The sequence below is a fragment of the Moschus berezovskii genome, chromosome 24 (genome assembly GCF_049115385.1).
Source record: "Moschus berezovskii isolate FMDL1 chromosome 24, NW_MosBer_1.0, whole genome shotgun sequence".
In the NCBI taxonomy this organism is placed as follows: domain Eukaryota; kingdom Metazoa; phylum Chordata; class Mammalia; order Artiodactyla; family Moschidae; genus Moschus; species Moschus berezovskii.
In genome coordinates this window covers 37781875-37797684 of record NC_142483.1, presented here as the reverse complement: position 1 = coordinate 37797684, position 15810 = coordinate 37781875, and the positions used below count along the sequence as shown (strand labels likewise).

At 38.7% G+C, this 15810-nt stretch overlaps 1 protein-coding gene across 2 annotated transcripts in view; it reads right to left on the bottom strand.

The window, feature by feature from the left end:
• Positions 1-15810, bottom strand: part of CNTN4 (contactin 4) — a 1054581-nt gene that overhangs the window by 159575 nt on the left and 879196 nt on the right. For both annotated transcript variants that reach the window (XM_055414349.2, XM_055414350.2), the window contains exon 13: positions 11674-11824. In XM_055414349.2, the coding sequence (XP_055270324.1) occupies positions 11674-11824 (151 nt within the window). The remainder of the gene's footprint in view (positions 1-11673; positions 11825-15810) is intronic.

The window sequence follows — 15810 nt, the reverse complement described above, 5'->3', positions numbered from 1 at the left end:
GAACTGAACTGAACTGTGTCCAATAAAACTTTATTTGTAGATACTGATATTTGAATTTCATCAAATTTTGATATGTTGTAAAATGTGTTTCCTTTTTAATTTTTGTGTTACCATTTGAAAATGTAAAACCATTCTCAAGCTTGCAGGGTGTGCAAACACACATGGAGGGCTGGCTGGATGTGGCTGGGGGGCTGTAGGTTGTCAAGCCTTGGGTAAGAGAGTTTGGGGGAGAAAGAATAGCGTGTTGAAAAGTTTGTAGCAGGAAGAATAAGGGCATTTGAAGAACTGATAGCAGGTCCACACAGCTCAAGAAGTCAGGTTGAGGGAAGAGTAAGAAAGAACAGTGGGGACAGAATGGCGGGAGCCTGACCAGTGTAGGGTCTTGCTGATTATGTCTTCTCTGAGCTAATGGGAAACCACTAATACAGTGTCACACGTGGCTTTGCATTAAAATCACCTGTGAGACTTCAAACACATTCAGACTCCTGGGTCTCATCTCAGAATTCCTTAGAATCTTCGGGGATAGAGTGGGGTTCTGTATTTTTAAATCTAGCTCTGTTGGGACTAATGCAGTCAGCTCAGCAGCAATCTGCATATGCGAATTTGGGGTCTACCAGGAGTCAGGGGCACTCATGTGCTCGAACACACATGGCATCTTTACTCACGGGCATTTCAGACTATAGTGGGAAATAAACATTAATAAAATAATCAAACTCACAAACACAAAATTTATATGGAAGGGAGGGAGGGAAGGAAACAAGGAAGGAAGAAGGGAGGGAGGGGAGGAAGGAAGGAAAACAGGAAGGGGATAGAAAGAAATCCACAGTCCCAGCTTCTAGGGAAATCACTGTTAACATTTCAGTGGAGATTCTCCCAGGCTTATTCTTTGCATGTCTATCAAAATATGGATATGTATATGTGTGTTGAGACTACAGAATGATATTTTATATACTGCTAAAAAATCATACCTTTAAAAGATGAATGGTCTCTTTCCTTTAAACCACTGTAGAAATTCTGTCCCTTTTTAAATGGCACCTACAGAACTCAGATTTAAATTAGGTTGTTCATGTGGCTCAGATGCTCAGATGTGTCCTACTCTTTGTGACCCCCATGGGTTGCAGCCCTCTAGGCTCCTCTATCCATGGGATTCTACAGGCAAGAATACTGGAATGGATTGTCATTTCCTCCTCCAGGGGATCTTGCAGACTCTGGGACTGAACCAGGGTCTCTTGCATTGCAGACGGATTCTTTACCACTAGCGCCACCTGGGAAGTATATACACATATGTTGTTTTACACATATATAGGTTGTTCATAAGCTCAAATGAATCTGTACAAGGGAAGTGTGTGACAAATGTTTATTGAATTTAATGAATCGGGGTTGTGATAAGGGACATTTCATCTTGTGAAAGATTTGAGTACAGGCTGGTTCCAAACAAACCCATTAAGAGGTTAGCTGAACAGCTGCAAAGTCCATACACAAGATAATAAGGGCAAAAAGTAGGACAGGGGCAGGGGACTGACTGACAAAGAAAGGATGAATGCTGAACCAACCTGGAAGGATTTTATCATCAGGTGTTGTCTTTAGACTGGGAACCTAATTTTAAATACTTCCATATAAAAATTCAGTTCTCTTGCCAGCATATCCTTAGGCATAACCAATAACCACGAGCACATGAATAGAACAGGTGGTAGGTAGCTCCTGCCTGGATTTGGACATCACTTTAATTCCCGATCGTAACACAAGACATAACTATACTGAGGCAGAAAAGACCAGTGACTGAGAGCTAAATTTACAGAGTCTCCACAGGACAGGGTCTGTGTACCATCACACATACTTAAAAAACAAATGTCTCTAAACTCTTCTGCAACGACTCTTCAGGGGAGCTCAAAGTTGTAACTATTTTATGCATGGCTCTAGGAGAGACAAACGGAAGGAGAGGGAGAAAAGTTCCAGGTCTGAATTGGAGAGCAAGATAAGCTCAGTCTATTTCCATGACTACATATGCAAAATTAAAATGAAATAGTATTACCAATAAGCAGGGCAACAGATTCTATCTAGAGCAATGATGCTCGAGTTGCTTTGATGTTGTTTTGCCTCCAAGGCAGGATTTCCATTATTATGGAGATGAACTGCCTCTAATTATTGCAATAACATAATTGTTCCCCAGGGCAGAATTCCTAATAACAGAGCTATACGGCTCTGCAGCAACTGTAAGAGATACCCTGAGGGCAGGTTTCTCATTAAGAGCACATATATAGACACTCTGCCTCCAGAAGAGAAACAGAATGCCTGAAGCAATAAACTCTTTTCCACGCAAGGATTCGATCAACCTTCTGGGCAAATACCTGCCATCGTATGTGCTCTGCCTCCCAGATTGCCAGTATCTTTAGACCAGGGTTTCACATCTTATATACAACGTAGAGTTTTGCAGCCCTGTGCTTAGAGTTTCTTCCACGTATTACATGAATTTCAACTCTTCCAAAGACTTCTGGGAAGAGAGGCAAATTAGTAGAGCCATGATCTAATTCCACTGTGGCAGAAGACTGCGGGGTCTTTAGTCAAGACACAGGAATCTTATTCCTCTTTGTATGAACAGTCTCAGAATGTTAGCCTTGATCTGATTATACTGTGGGCGTCAGTCAAACCTAAATGTGTATTTCAGTCAGGGAAGAAATGCCTAAGAATATGGATGATTGTACCATTTCACTGTGTCTTTGAAACATGTCTACAGTGGCCTCAGAGTCCTCCCCTGAGGTGATATTAAGGTTCCTCAATGCAGTGGTCATCTTTGAGCTATTATTTTGTCATCTCTTGGAAGCAGCAAGCACTGGCTTCTTCTTGAAACTTTCTGCTCCCTTGGTTTCTGTTTCCTAGGTTCTCCCACATCTCTTAATCCCCCTCCCAAGGGGCTCTGCTTCCACCCACTTTTTGCATGCGGCCATTCCTCAAGGTTCCTTTCTTTGATTCACAGGTGTTCTCACTCTACACAACTCTCTGGGTGTGCTTATCCACTCCACAGCTTCTCATCTACCGGTGACATCTGGGTCTCTGTCTTTACTCTCCTGAATCCAGACCCACATTTCCTGTTGGACATTCATTCACTGAACACTTTGTCTCTAGCAGCACTGTCCTAGGTGCTAGCACTACGGAAAGGGACAAAACACAAAGGGCCCCTGTAACCATGAAGTAACCTTAAAGTAGAAGAGGAGGGTGAAGTGATCTGATGTGAGGACTCTACTGGACTGGACTTGCCTTGCTAGCTCCAATGATGGAGGAGGGGGCTATGAGCCAAGGAATGCAGGTGATTTCTAGAAAGCCAGACACTTATTCTCCCCTAGAACCTCCAGAAGAAATGCATTACTTAAATATATAATAAGACTGTTTATTTCTTTATCAATACTATTTTAATTCCAAATGGCAGATTTAATTTTGGCTTTCAGAAAGACATTGAAAGAAATGTGCTATTTTAATGCAAGGAGAATCATTTCTGACTTATGACCTCCAGGGCTATAAGATACTAAATTTTTATTGTTTAAGACAAACACACACACACACACACACACACACACACACACTTACCACTCTCTGTCTTCACAGAATTTACAATATGATCAAATGGAGAGGGGAGAAGACAGATCATGGAAAAAAGGCAAATATGCAGCATGTTAGAAGGTAGTAAGAACTATGAAAATTATAAAGCATGAGAAGAGGATGGTGGTGGTGTTTACAATTTGAAATAGGTTTGAGGGAAAAATCTTTGCTGAGAAAGTGACATTGAATGGGAATTCCAATCTGAATGTGACATCACCACTTGAAGGCACCTCAGATTTCACATATTAATACTCATTTCTTTATCTTCTCCTCTCAAACTTAGTTTTCTCTTCTCAGTATTGTGGTCAATAGCTCTGCCATCTACCAGCTGCTCAAGTTAGAATCTTAGGAGTCACTTTCTTTTTTCCTTCCTTCTTTTAAAAATATCTCTGCTTAATAAGTCATTTAAGTTAAAAAAAAAAAAATCTCTCTTCCCTCCTATACTACCAGGAGACTGACACTGAAGTCCTTTTGGTTTTCATTTTAGCATACTGCCTGAAACTGTTCTCTCTGTGTTCCTAATCTTGTTCTACTCTGAATCTTTCTCCATGTTGCAAGCAGAGCAACCCTTCTGCAGCACGAATATGACGGGGCACTCTCTTGCATAAAATCCTTCAATTTTCTCTGGGAGTTCAAGCCTAAACTCTACAGACATTGAATTCAAGGCTTCCACAATCTATTGTTGGCCTACAAATCCAATGATCCTTCTAAATATATCATCTATGATTGAAAAACATACTGTTATTTTGCTACTGGGCCCATGCACTAATCTAAGAGCATCTTGAGGGCTGGGTATATGTCTCCTCCTTCTCTCTCTCCTCAGTGCCAGGCAAAGGGCTCAACATATGGCAAGCACTGAATGAATGCTTTGTTCATTGATCAAAATCTATGGCGGCTAATTTGGCAGAATAGTCCTGCTGCTGTTCTGAAACCATGCCTGTGAGATGCAGGCTGTAAATTTCAGATTCTTTCTGGAAACATTCAGTGGTATATCTATACTTAATTATTATCCATTAGCTTGACATAATGTATTAGCCTAACATTTAAAAGGAAAGAGAGACATTCTTAAACATGAGTAAGAACAAGAAGTCTTTATTTACACATGGTTAACTAAAGTAACATTTCACTAATTTCTTCAGCTTCAATGAGAAATAAAATATTTTCTCTAAGTGAATTTTCCAGACAACTAGATTTACCCCTTTAAACACTAAGTTAATTGTTTAAAATAATCATTGGGAGGGAGTGGTTTTTCTGTGATGTATACTTGTTTGCCTTACTAATCTAAGCTAACTGAAGATGTTTTTTCCTCTTTAGGGACACAGTGTAATAATAATCATCAATCTTTTCTACAGAGTTCAAGGTGCTTATTCCCTTATTAATATTGTTTTAATTCTGAATGGCAGATTTAATTCTGGCTTTCAGAAAGACATTGAAAGAAATGTTTAGGACAGTAAGAGGATGTCAAATAACATGATACGAAGAACATCAGGATATGGACTTGGAAAATAATTGAAGGACAACTTGAGAATAGCAGGTCAGTATAAAAAGGGAAGAGGCATGGTGGAAGAGAATTAGATTTTTTCTTAATATAACTCAGAAAGCAAAGCAAGAAACAATGATCAGAAATTACAAGGATATTGGTTATGAGGAAATACTCTAAAAATTAGTCAGGTCCTCATGTTAGACATAACCAAGGTCTACCCAGGTGGGGTTCCCTGTCTGGGAATGGAAGCTGAGCTCCATGACTAGGGTAGGAATTGGACACTGCTGCCTGTCCACTTGCTCTTCTTCTGGCTGTAGGACCCTATGTTTCTTTGGAGAAACCCCTGTCCCATTCTCAGTGCTCAAGGTCTTTGGTGGAACTCCCCCAAGTGGCTCTTAGGATGGCGTAAGATCACGTCCTTCTGATCAGTGATCACACCCCCTTGAATGTTACTGGTTCAGGGAAGATCAGTGACCAAGGCAGGTTTATCCCATGCCATAAGCATCTATTCTGCAGTTGTGAGAAATTAGAAAAGAGGGAAAGCATGGTGCTACCAGCAGCCATCCTACCAACAGGAGAGGAGAGCCTATCAGAAAATGGAGCCAAAGTAGAGAAGACACCAGTGAGAGAGGAAGCCAGCCAGCCAGTCCTGCTGTCACTGTGTGAGCTCCCGAACCCAGGCACACCTCAAGTCACAGCCCGGCCCTGGTCTTCTCAAGTGTGGAGCCAATGTACTCCTTTTCTTACTGAAGCCAGTTCTCAGTTGGGTTTCTGTCACTTGCAACCAAAAGAGTCCATGTGAGTTGGTTTCATGTCTCCTTATGATTCTACGAGCCTAGGTTTTTATTAATGATTCTGTCATTTCTAAATTCTGATGTTTTTATTTGTAATAGATCAATCTCATCTGCCTCAAATGCCTTCTGTCCAGAAATAGCAAACAAAATTATTAACCTTTTTCAGTTACATGGCTTAATTGCTCAATGAATCCAAATAATTCCATTGCTTTGGTGGTGAGTAAGAGGCCTCTCCTGAAAACTAAAGTACTTGGATCTTTGTGACAAACCATCTCTGTTTTAAATGCCACCTATTGCCTGTACTCTGATAGCTGGATAAATATATGAGAAAACAAAAAATATTTATGCTTATGGATATGCTGCCTACACAATAGTGAAGTTATAAAAACTGAAGATTAAACCTTTCATTTACATGATTGGTTTAATACATACAAGGCCAGTGTAAATATGATTTAAATTCCTAAAGCCTTTAAAAACCAAAATAAGTGCACATAAAAGTATTTTAAAAATTGTTCACATGTTAACATTAAACTAGTATTTCTGAATCCATACCCATTGAGGTAACTGTAACACCACAATGTGAATAAGATAAAAATGTTTCTTATACTTTTATTTTAAACTCATTTGCAGGCAGCTGATTAGCTAAATTTGAAATTAAAAATCACTTTAGTGTTTGGCTAAGTCAAACCATAAGCTCTAGGGAGAATGTTAATAAAAAGTGGTGCTAGTGAACTCCAGGAGTTGGTGATGGACAGGGAGGCCTGGCGTGCTGTGATTCATGGGGTCGCGGAGAGTTGGACACGACTGAGCGACTGAACTGAACTGAACTGATCATAAATTTTGTTCCACTGAAACTTGGTTTATAGCAATATTCTGTAATTGAGATTAATCATCTCTTATTCAAATGTTAAAGACAATCATTCAAAGGTCTACAAATAACAAATGTTGGAGAGGGTGTGGAGAAAAGGCAGCCCTCCTACACTGTTGGTGAGAATGTAAATTGGGGCAGCCACTACAGAAAATGGTATAGAGGGTCCTCAAAAAAAAACTAAAAATAGACTTATTGTATGTTTCAGCAATTCGACCCTTGGGCACATACCCAGACAAAACCGTAATTCAAAAAGATACATGCACCCCTATGTTCACTAGTAGCGCTACTCACAACAACCAGGAAATGGAAACAACCCGTGTTCACTGACAGAAGAATGGAAAAAGACGATGTGGTATAGGAACTTCCCTGGTGGTCTGGTGGCTAAGACTTTACATTCCCAATGTAGGGAGCATGGATTCAATCCCTGGCCAGCTAACTAGATCACATATGCTGTAACTAAGAGTTAGCATGCCACGACTAAAAAGAATGTGCACACCACAAGAAGATCAAAGATCCCACATGCCACAACTAAGACCCAGGTCAGCCAAATAAATAAATTTTTTTTTTAAATGTGGTACACACACACACACACGCACACCCACACAATGGAATATTACTCAACCATCAAAAAGAATGAAACAATGCCATTTGCAGCAACATGGATGAAACTAAAGATTATCATACTAAGTGAAGTAAGCAGAAAGAGAAAGACAAATAAAACATGGTATCACTTATATGTAGAATCTAAAATCTGATACATTGACATATCTGTGAAATAAAAACAAACTCAGAGAACATACTTATAGTTGCTAAGGGGGAGAGTGGGCAGGCGAGGGAAGGAATGGGGGTTTGGGATTAGCAGAGATAAACTATTATATATAGGATGGATAAAACACAAGGTCCTACTGCATAGCACAGAGAATTATATTCTGTGATAAACCATAATATCCTGTGATAAGCCATAATGGAAGGGAATATGAAGAAGAGTATGTATAACTAAATCACTTTGCTCTACAGAAGAAATAAATGCAACATTGTAAGACAAGGGAAAGGTTGCTCACTTCAACATTCTTGCCTGGACAATACCATAGACAGAGGAGCTTGGTGGGCTACAGTCCATGGGGTCACAAGGAGTTGGATATGACTGAGTGACAAAGCATGTTATGTTATATTATAAATCACCTATACTTCAATAAAATTTTTTTTAATTGTTCAAATGTTAGTGGCTTGCCTTTTGATTCTTAGGATTCCACATCTCAAAAGAGAATTACAAGTCTGTATATTGGAAACTATTACTCAACGCTGTACATAGTCAACAAATTTTTCCTTTTCTGTTGTTCTAGCAACGTCAATCCTTTTCTAAAATAGGAATTCTAAACTTCTCACCTATGAATCCTATATATGATTGCTTTTGTTCATTTATCCACTTACTTATGTTTCTCTTTTATCAAAAAGACATAGAGGAAAATGGCAGAATTTCTTCTCTGTCAACAAGGAAATATCAGTAATATCTTTCTTATTTTTTACCCTTTTCAGAAATGACAGGAAGTTCAGTTGAGTTTATCTTTCTCGTACTCCATCAGGCCACGGAGTAAACTTGGTCTATGGATGTGTGGCCCATATTGTTCTAACATTAAATTAAAAAAAAAATTACTGACATTTAAAACTTAAGATCAGTTCAGTTCAGTTCAGTCGCTCAGTCGTGTCCGACTCTCCGCGACCCCATGAATCACAGCACGCCAGGCCTCCCTGTCCATCACCAACTCCCGGAGTACACTCAAACTCATGTCCACAGAGTCGGTGATGCCATCCAGCCATCTCATTCTCCGTCGTCCCCTTCTCCTCCCGCCCCCAACCTTTCCCAGCATCAGAGTCTTTTCCAGTGAGTCAACTCGTCGCATGAGGTGGCCAAAGTATTGCAGTTTCAGCTTTAGCATCAGTCCCTCCAATGAACATCCAGGATTGATCTCCTTTAGAATGGACTGGTTGGATCTCCTTGCAGTATAAGGGACTCTCAAGAGTCTTCTCCAACACCACAGTTCAAAAGCATCGATTCTTCGGCGATCAGCCTTCTTCACAGTCCAACTCTCACATCCATACATGACCATGGGAAAAACCATTGCCTTGACTAGACGGACCTTGGTTGGCAAAGTAATGTCTCTCCTTTTTAATATACTATCAAGGTTGGTCATAACTTTCCTTCCAAGGAGCAAGTGTCTTTTAATTTCATGGCTGCAATCAGCATCTGCAGTGATTTTGGAGCCCAAAAAAACAAAGTCTGACACTGTTTCCACTGTTTTTCCATCTATTTCCCATGAAGTGATGGGACCAGATGCCATGATCTTAGTTTTCTGAATGTTGAGCTTCAAACCAACCTTTTCACTCTCCTCTTTCACTTTCATCAAGAGGCTTTTGAGTTCCTCTTCACTTTCTGCCATAAGGGTAGTGTCATCTGCATATCTGAGGTTATTTAAATTCCATATTTCTAATTTCCCTTGAAAAATGAGAAGGTGGGGAGGCACTGGACCTATATTTCCATTTGGTGGCAATAATATGCTAGAATTGAGTGTCAAGTGTCTCCCATGGATGGGACACACACTGAAGTCCCTACATTCACCTTTAAATTATGCCTGGCCAGGGACTTCCCTGGTGGTCTAGTGGCTAAAACTCCAAGCTCCCAATGCAGGGGGCCGGGGTTCGATCCCTGGAAAATAGATCCCACTTGCCACAACTAAGAATTTGCATGCTTTAACTGAAAGATCCCTCATGCGGGAACAAGATCAAAGATCCTGTATGCTCCAACTAAGAACAGGCGCAGCCACATAAACCAAGTAAAAACGAAATACATGCTTTGTTTAAAAAACAAATTACAACTGGTCAGCTTTCAAATTCATTTTCATGATGAAAATCAATCTATTTGTTTAATACACTGTGAGTGAGGTGGAACCGAGAAACAGAACGGTGAGGACACAGCACCTATGGGGATAAAAAGTGCTAACACTGACAGTCTGGGTCGTGCCTGCTGATGGTGGAGGTGGAGGTGATAAAGACCAGGACCTGAGTGATGATGGGGAGCTTCTTTGCTTTAAAGATACCTTTAGGGCCATAGCAATGTTGAGGCTATATCTGAACCCTATCAATCAAGTCAGAAGAAAAAATTTAAAAATTGGAGAGACATAAGATTTGTGGTAAGTCAAATGGTAGAAAAAGTTAAATTCACTTATTGAAAGTAATTCTTGGTATATCATTTTCCCAAAGTTAAACAACCTATAGCAATGATTAAATTATAGTCATGTTGAGCGATCATTAATACTGTTCAAAAAGTTAGGCTGTCCTTTTTCTTCTAGGCACACAGAAAGACTGAATTTCCCTGTTGGGTTGAATTTGGGAAGAGCCAAGTGACTTCTTTTGGCCACCAAAACATGAGCAAAAAAGTGCTTCACTTCACATGTTTACCATCGTCTTTTCCGTCTGTGATTTAAATGTTCCAGATAGTGCTACTCTACCAGCCTCGGCTTTAGAGAGCAGCAAAGCCCCCAGCAGACCTCTGGTGGGCATGCAGTGTGAATGAGAAATTTCCTTTTGTTTTAAGACACTGTAGGTTGCTTGTGACAGCAGCAAATTTTATTAGCCTCTCCTGGATTGATCTTCCATGTTACTCAAACCTCACTCATTCATATATCTATTTTTCATATTATTTTTAAATGTTTTTCTTCATATCAATGTTATATTAAAACTTTTAAAATGTAGCCTTAATCTAATAATGTATGTGGTATATAAAATAAGAAACTGTGCTCTCAATTTCCAACTTTGGCTCCAGATTTGAATGTCAGGTCAGTAATCAGTAAACTATACCACTTTCTTGATATGACAGAAATCAGAAAGAGACGCATATTATGCATTTACTATGTATGAACATACCTTCTATAAACCATATCAGGTTTGTTTGCAAAAATCATTAATAAGGACAACATCATCAGTGTGATGATCTACTTTGCATATGTAAATCCAAAGGTGTACAGGTGTTAAAGTTGATACACACACATTTTTACAGGCTTCCCCATGACATCTTTGAGTACTTGACCTTTAGCATCAATTAAAATCATTATGTACACAGCTGGTAAATGTTATCTTATGCATGACGGACTCATGCACAATTACCATTTTCCAACAGATCTGAGTAGATTACAGAAAGGGGTAGGAGATATTTTATAGAGGTGACAGCCAAGCAAAGGTCTTAAGAGATACCTGCCATTTGTCACAATATGACCTAAACCTCCAAACAACCCATATAATTACACTGCATAAAAGAACATGCATTATAAATATAATTCATGTATAATAGGAAACACACATTTGAAGAGTTTAGATATCAGAAAGAAAAAAATCTTTTCAAAAATAAGTTTGAAATAGAGTTCTTAAAAAGACATGATTAAAATAATAAAAGCCATGTTATTTGAAAATGAGTTCTGGAATTAGAGACAGTTTCAAAAAAAGGGAGAGATTAACAAGAGACATACTAGACACTGCCAAATATTTGAGGGGTTGCCATAGCAAAGAAGAATTGGAATTACTTGTTTATGGGGGAAAAAAGGAGGTATTAATAGAATGGAGAAAGATGGGCAAGCCTACAAATAAATTTTAAGCTAAAATTAAAAAAGGTATTTCCAGTTGCACATATTTGGGCAGCTCCAACAGCCTTCAACAGGGATCATGTGGTCTACCTGTGCAAGAAAGGCTTTCTAGAATTTAAATATCAAGAAAGATTATGAAGACCTGCTAATTTACCACTCTTTTCCAAAGCTTCAGCTCTTTGATTAACATTTAGTTCATGAAGAGCAGATCATAAATTCTTCTCTCTAGGACTATTAACAACAGACCTATAAATTATTATGGGTTAACCACATACTTAAAATATTTCAAAATAATACCTTTCATTTTCTTTTAATACGTCCCTTCCTTTCTTCCAGGTGTAGACCGGTTTCGGAGAAGCCTTTGGCTTACACTCAATGACAACTTCACCTCCTACTTTGACAAGAGTTACCCTTTTTAAGAGGGTTCTTGAAAAATCTGGACCTACAGCTGGAAGAGAATACAGAAAATGAAATAATTATTATGGAAGAAAAAAATCCACTAGATCATTCTTTATAGTTTTTCTTTCTGTAATGCACTTATTTCATCAAAGGGAGGAAGGTGCATTTTTTTTTCTGAAGTACAGGAGTAACACTGGAAGTTTTGATGGATTTATGAAAAGTTGAGCTATAGTTTGTATTCAGTAAAATGTACCCATTGAAAGTGTACTGCTTGATGAATTTGGTAAACTCCAACATGAAGATCAATATATACAACTATACATAGTGAGGGATTCTTTATGAAAACTACTCTATGTTCAGATGAAGAAAACTTTTTAAGTTTTACAGAAGCAAAAGGGAAAGACGAAACAAAAGCCCATAAGGCACTTTTCTGATTGTGTAGGTGAAAGCATCCCTTTCTTCACAGTGACTGCCTTTGTTCTCTCTCATAGCACTCTGAGCAGGTCTCTGTAAGAGGATGCGCTGAAATGTCTACAGCATCACCCTCTGTGAGCTCCTCCTTAAAAATAATGACTTAGATCAGCTTTCCACTATCACTGCCTAATGCAACGCCTGGTTCTTGCAGGATAAATTGTAACTTGCTCTTAGAAAACTCTATTCCATGCGTGCTACCAATATTCTAAAAAAACATTCATGTTGACACCAAATATGTAGTTACGTGGAAATAACATTAAATAATTTCCTTCTTAAAACAAAAGATATCCCTCTATATCCTTAAAGAAATATAAAAGAAGCCTTTTTGAAAATTTTCCATTTCCTTCTGCATTAATCGCACTAATGTTTTAGGGTCTGTTGTGAGCTGTTATCATATTAAAAATCCCTGACTCACTGCAGCTTGACCTGATGGAATTTACAATTCTATACCATGTTGAATGTGAACTTTAAATACAAATACTAGCCAAAAATACTAGCCATTTAGAAGAGTACAGGGAATGAGTATGTATGTATGTATGTATGTGGGTGGGGAGGATGGGGATCAACAAACCATATGGTAGTGATTAAAATATAAAAGGTTTCAGCAGAAGCAAGTTAAACCTTCATTAAGTGCTTCTGCTATGAAAATATTTTCAGTGTACAGAAAGAAAGATGGGAAGGTTACTTTTTAATGGAGTGTTGTAATGTACACATGGGGCTGGCTTTACTCAGTGAAGGTTAAATTAAATAAATGAATCTAGTAGGTAATTGATACTTCAATTCGTGTGCCTTGGATTCATGAGGGAAGTCTATAATTCAAAGAGTAATTCCATAATGATAAATGCCATTAATAAAGAGACTACAAGTACAAATGGTTGTGCTTATAATGAGATAAATGCATTCCCTGTATGATCTGCAAAATTACATAATGGAAATTATAGGGTTCTGAGAAATATAAGGTCAGGACAGACCTACTCGATATTTATGTAACAGGAATACTAACAAAAACAATAATCATTCTAGTAAATATATCAGCATGATTAAAAAGATAGCTTAAATTCCTAATAGATAAACACTACAAAAAAACAAACAAAACCAAACAGGACTTCAATGTGTGTGAATATACACATGAGGACAGCTTGGTGAAACAAGGAAGCCAGGAAAGCGAAGAGCTGAGAATGGTAAACTATAAAACAAGTACAAAGGACAGAAAAGCTCAGGACAGCCACACTCTTAAACAGTCATGTTGAAACATGGCCAAAACCGAGTCGAGAGAAAGAATATGGCTAAAAGAGACACACTCGGTATGCTGTCTGCCTTGACGAGCCTTGTGTTGGCCTGAGTTAGTGGGCTCTGCTCTTGGTTGCTGGAACTAGTGAAACGCATGGACAAAGCAAGCATGTTACATTGATCTCATTTCTCCATTCCCCACTCCCACACATGCTAATTTTCAACACACAAAGGTTCCTATAGCAGAATAGACTCACTCCCATCTTATGGAAACACCTGGACTGACACAGTAATGTGGAAAAAAAAAAACAAGTCTCTAGAAGCTTTTTTTTAAAGGGTATTGTGTGAAATAGAGTTACAAATCTGTTAACATATAAAAATTCCTTCTTAAAACTGTGTCTTTCTACACACATATATTTTTATCACTTGAGGCAGACATTTTTCATCTGTTCAGGAGGAATTCTGCAACTGCATTTGAAATGAGTTTACATAAATCAAACCGTGCACAACACATGAATGTATTTGTCAAAAAACTATATATTGCTTTTATAGGCTTTGAAATAGCATGGTATCGGCCACACAGAAGGCAGAAAACGCACATCCCACTTTCAAAAGCATTTGCGCTGTACTATGGATGTGCTTATTATCTTTTAGATATCCTAGAGATAAGACTGCCTTTGAATGTCTTTCACTAACAAAAAAAAAAGGAAATAAAAATTTATATCTGTTCTCCTTGTTTATTCAACTTGCTTAAATTTACTTCTAGTTTTATCTAACTCTACAAATCTATCAGTTGCCACTATAAGCTGCAGTGTTTTCGCAGGCAAATTGTCAGACCTTCGTCTGTTTTTGAATATTTGACCCACTGAAGGATTTCTTAATACTCCGCCGTTTGGTGGCCATCTTTCACACTTGAGATGCCGTCAAGCTTGTGGGATGGCGCTTTCTGTGTCTGTCCCCTATATTTATTCTGACTCCCAACCTTCAGCTCAGGAGAGGCTTGAAGGCAAAGCAAAAGGAGGCTGTTTAATTTAATGTTCACAGAGAATCAGATTTTTAAGAGTTACTGATAAGGTCCCATTAGGGCATTGTTAGAATCCAACCTTTGTTGGCACTGGAAAAAAATAGTGCATGTTCAGGGTGAAACTTCAGTGGGTTCCTAATGGCTCAGAAAAGATAAAACCAATTGTCAAATTACCCACTTGAGCCTGACAGTAGTGCCAGTTCTGGGAGCTCCTCATTTGCTAAATCTAACGCACTTTGAGGACAACGTTTCTTACAGGAACTACTAGGGGGCACTGCACTCCCAGTGTTGGAATAAGTCACACTACAGGACCTCATCCCTGTGGGCAATGCGACTTTTTACTATTTATCAATGATCTTTAACATATTAATATTACATTACCTAGGGGAAGCATCCGGCTGAGAGAAACCTTCTATGCAATTCTCCCACTGTTTGCTTTCACTTAATTAAATGACTCTTGGTCACATGTCAAGGGTATTTTAAGTGGCCAACAGAACCCTTGAAAACTGAAGTTGTGCCCTAGGATCATTTCTCAAGAGAGTTGGTGAGAATGATAACTGTTTAATGGAATGTGCAGTAGCAGTCCCACCTGGGAAATAGATGGGTGTGACGTTTTACTGTTATTAAAGGAAAGGATAATTACAGGTGACTGGTCTATAAATCTACAGAAATACCACTGGGACCACTGCCAGTTGATAGGGACTATTAAGGCTGACTCTTTCAGAAGTTCAGAATTTCATATTTATTTTAACCTTTTTCTATTATTCTTTAACTATTACCTCATCATCCCATAGAAGATAAAGCTCGAGTAAATGCATTCATTCAAGTATGGCCACCCCTGAGGAGATAATGCTGGTATCAGATATTAAAACCCCAAACTTCACCTGCCTTGCTGGGTAGGTAGCTAGAACACTGGCTACAGTGGAGATAGTCTTCTTTTTAGGTCCATCATTTCAGAATGGCTGATGCAAAATCAGTCTCTCTGATTGGGGATGACATTCAAAAGGAGACACTCAACAACCTCTGAAGTCAGAGTTTTCTATTCTAGGATTACCATGATGGGCTCCTTCTAAGACTCTAATAGTCACCCCTGCTGGCTTTGGTCTAATTTGCTGAATGTCCTGTTCCCCCCAGGCTCCTCCTATCATTGTTGCTCTTGTTTATGGGCTTCTGCTCTTTTGGGAAAGTTATTATCAAACCAAACTAATAATATTTACAGTCACAGGTTTAAGATTAAATAAAATACCTGTATTGTACACAAAGCGCTTCAATATTTTTCCAGAGTAAATTCTTTATACCTAGTCCTC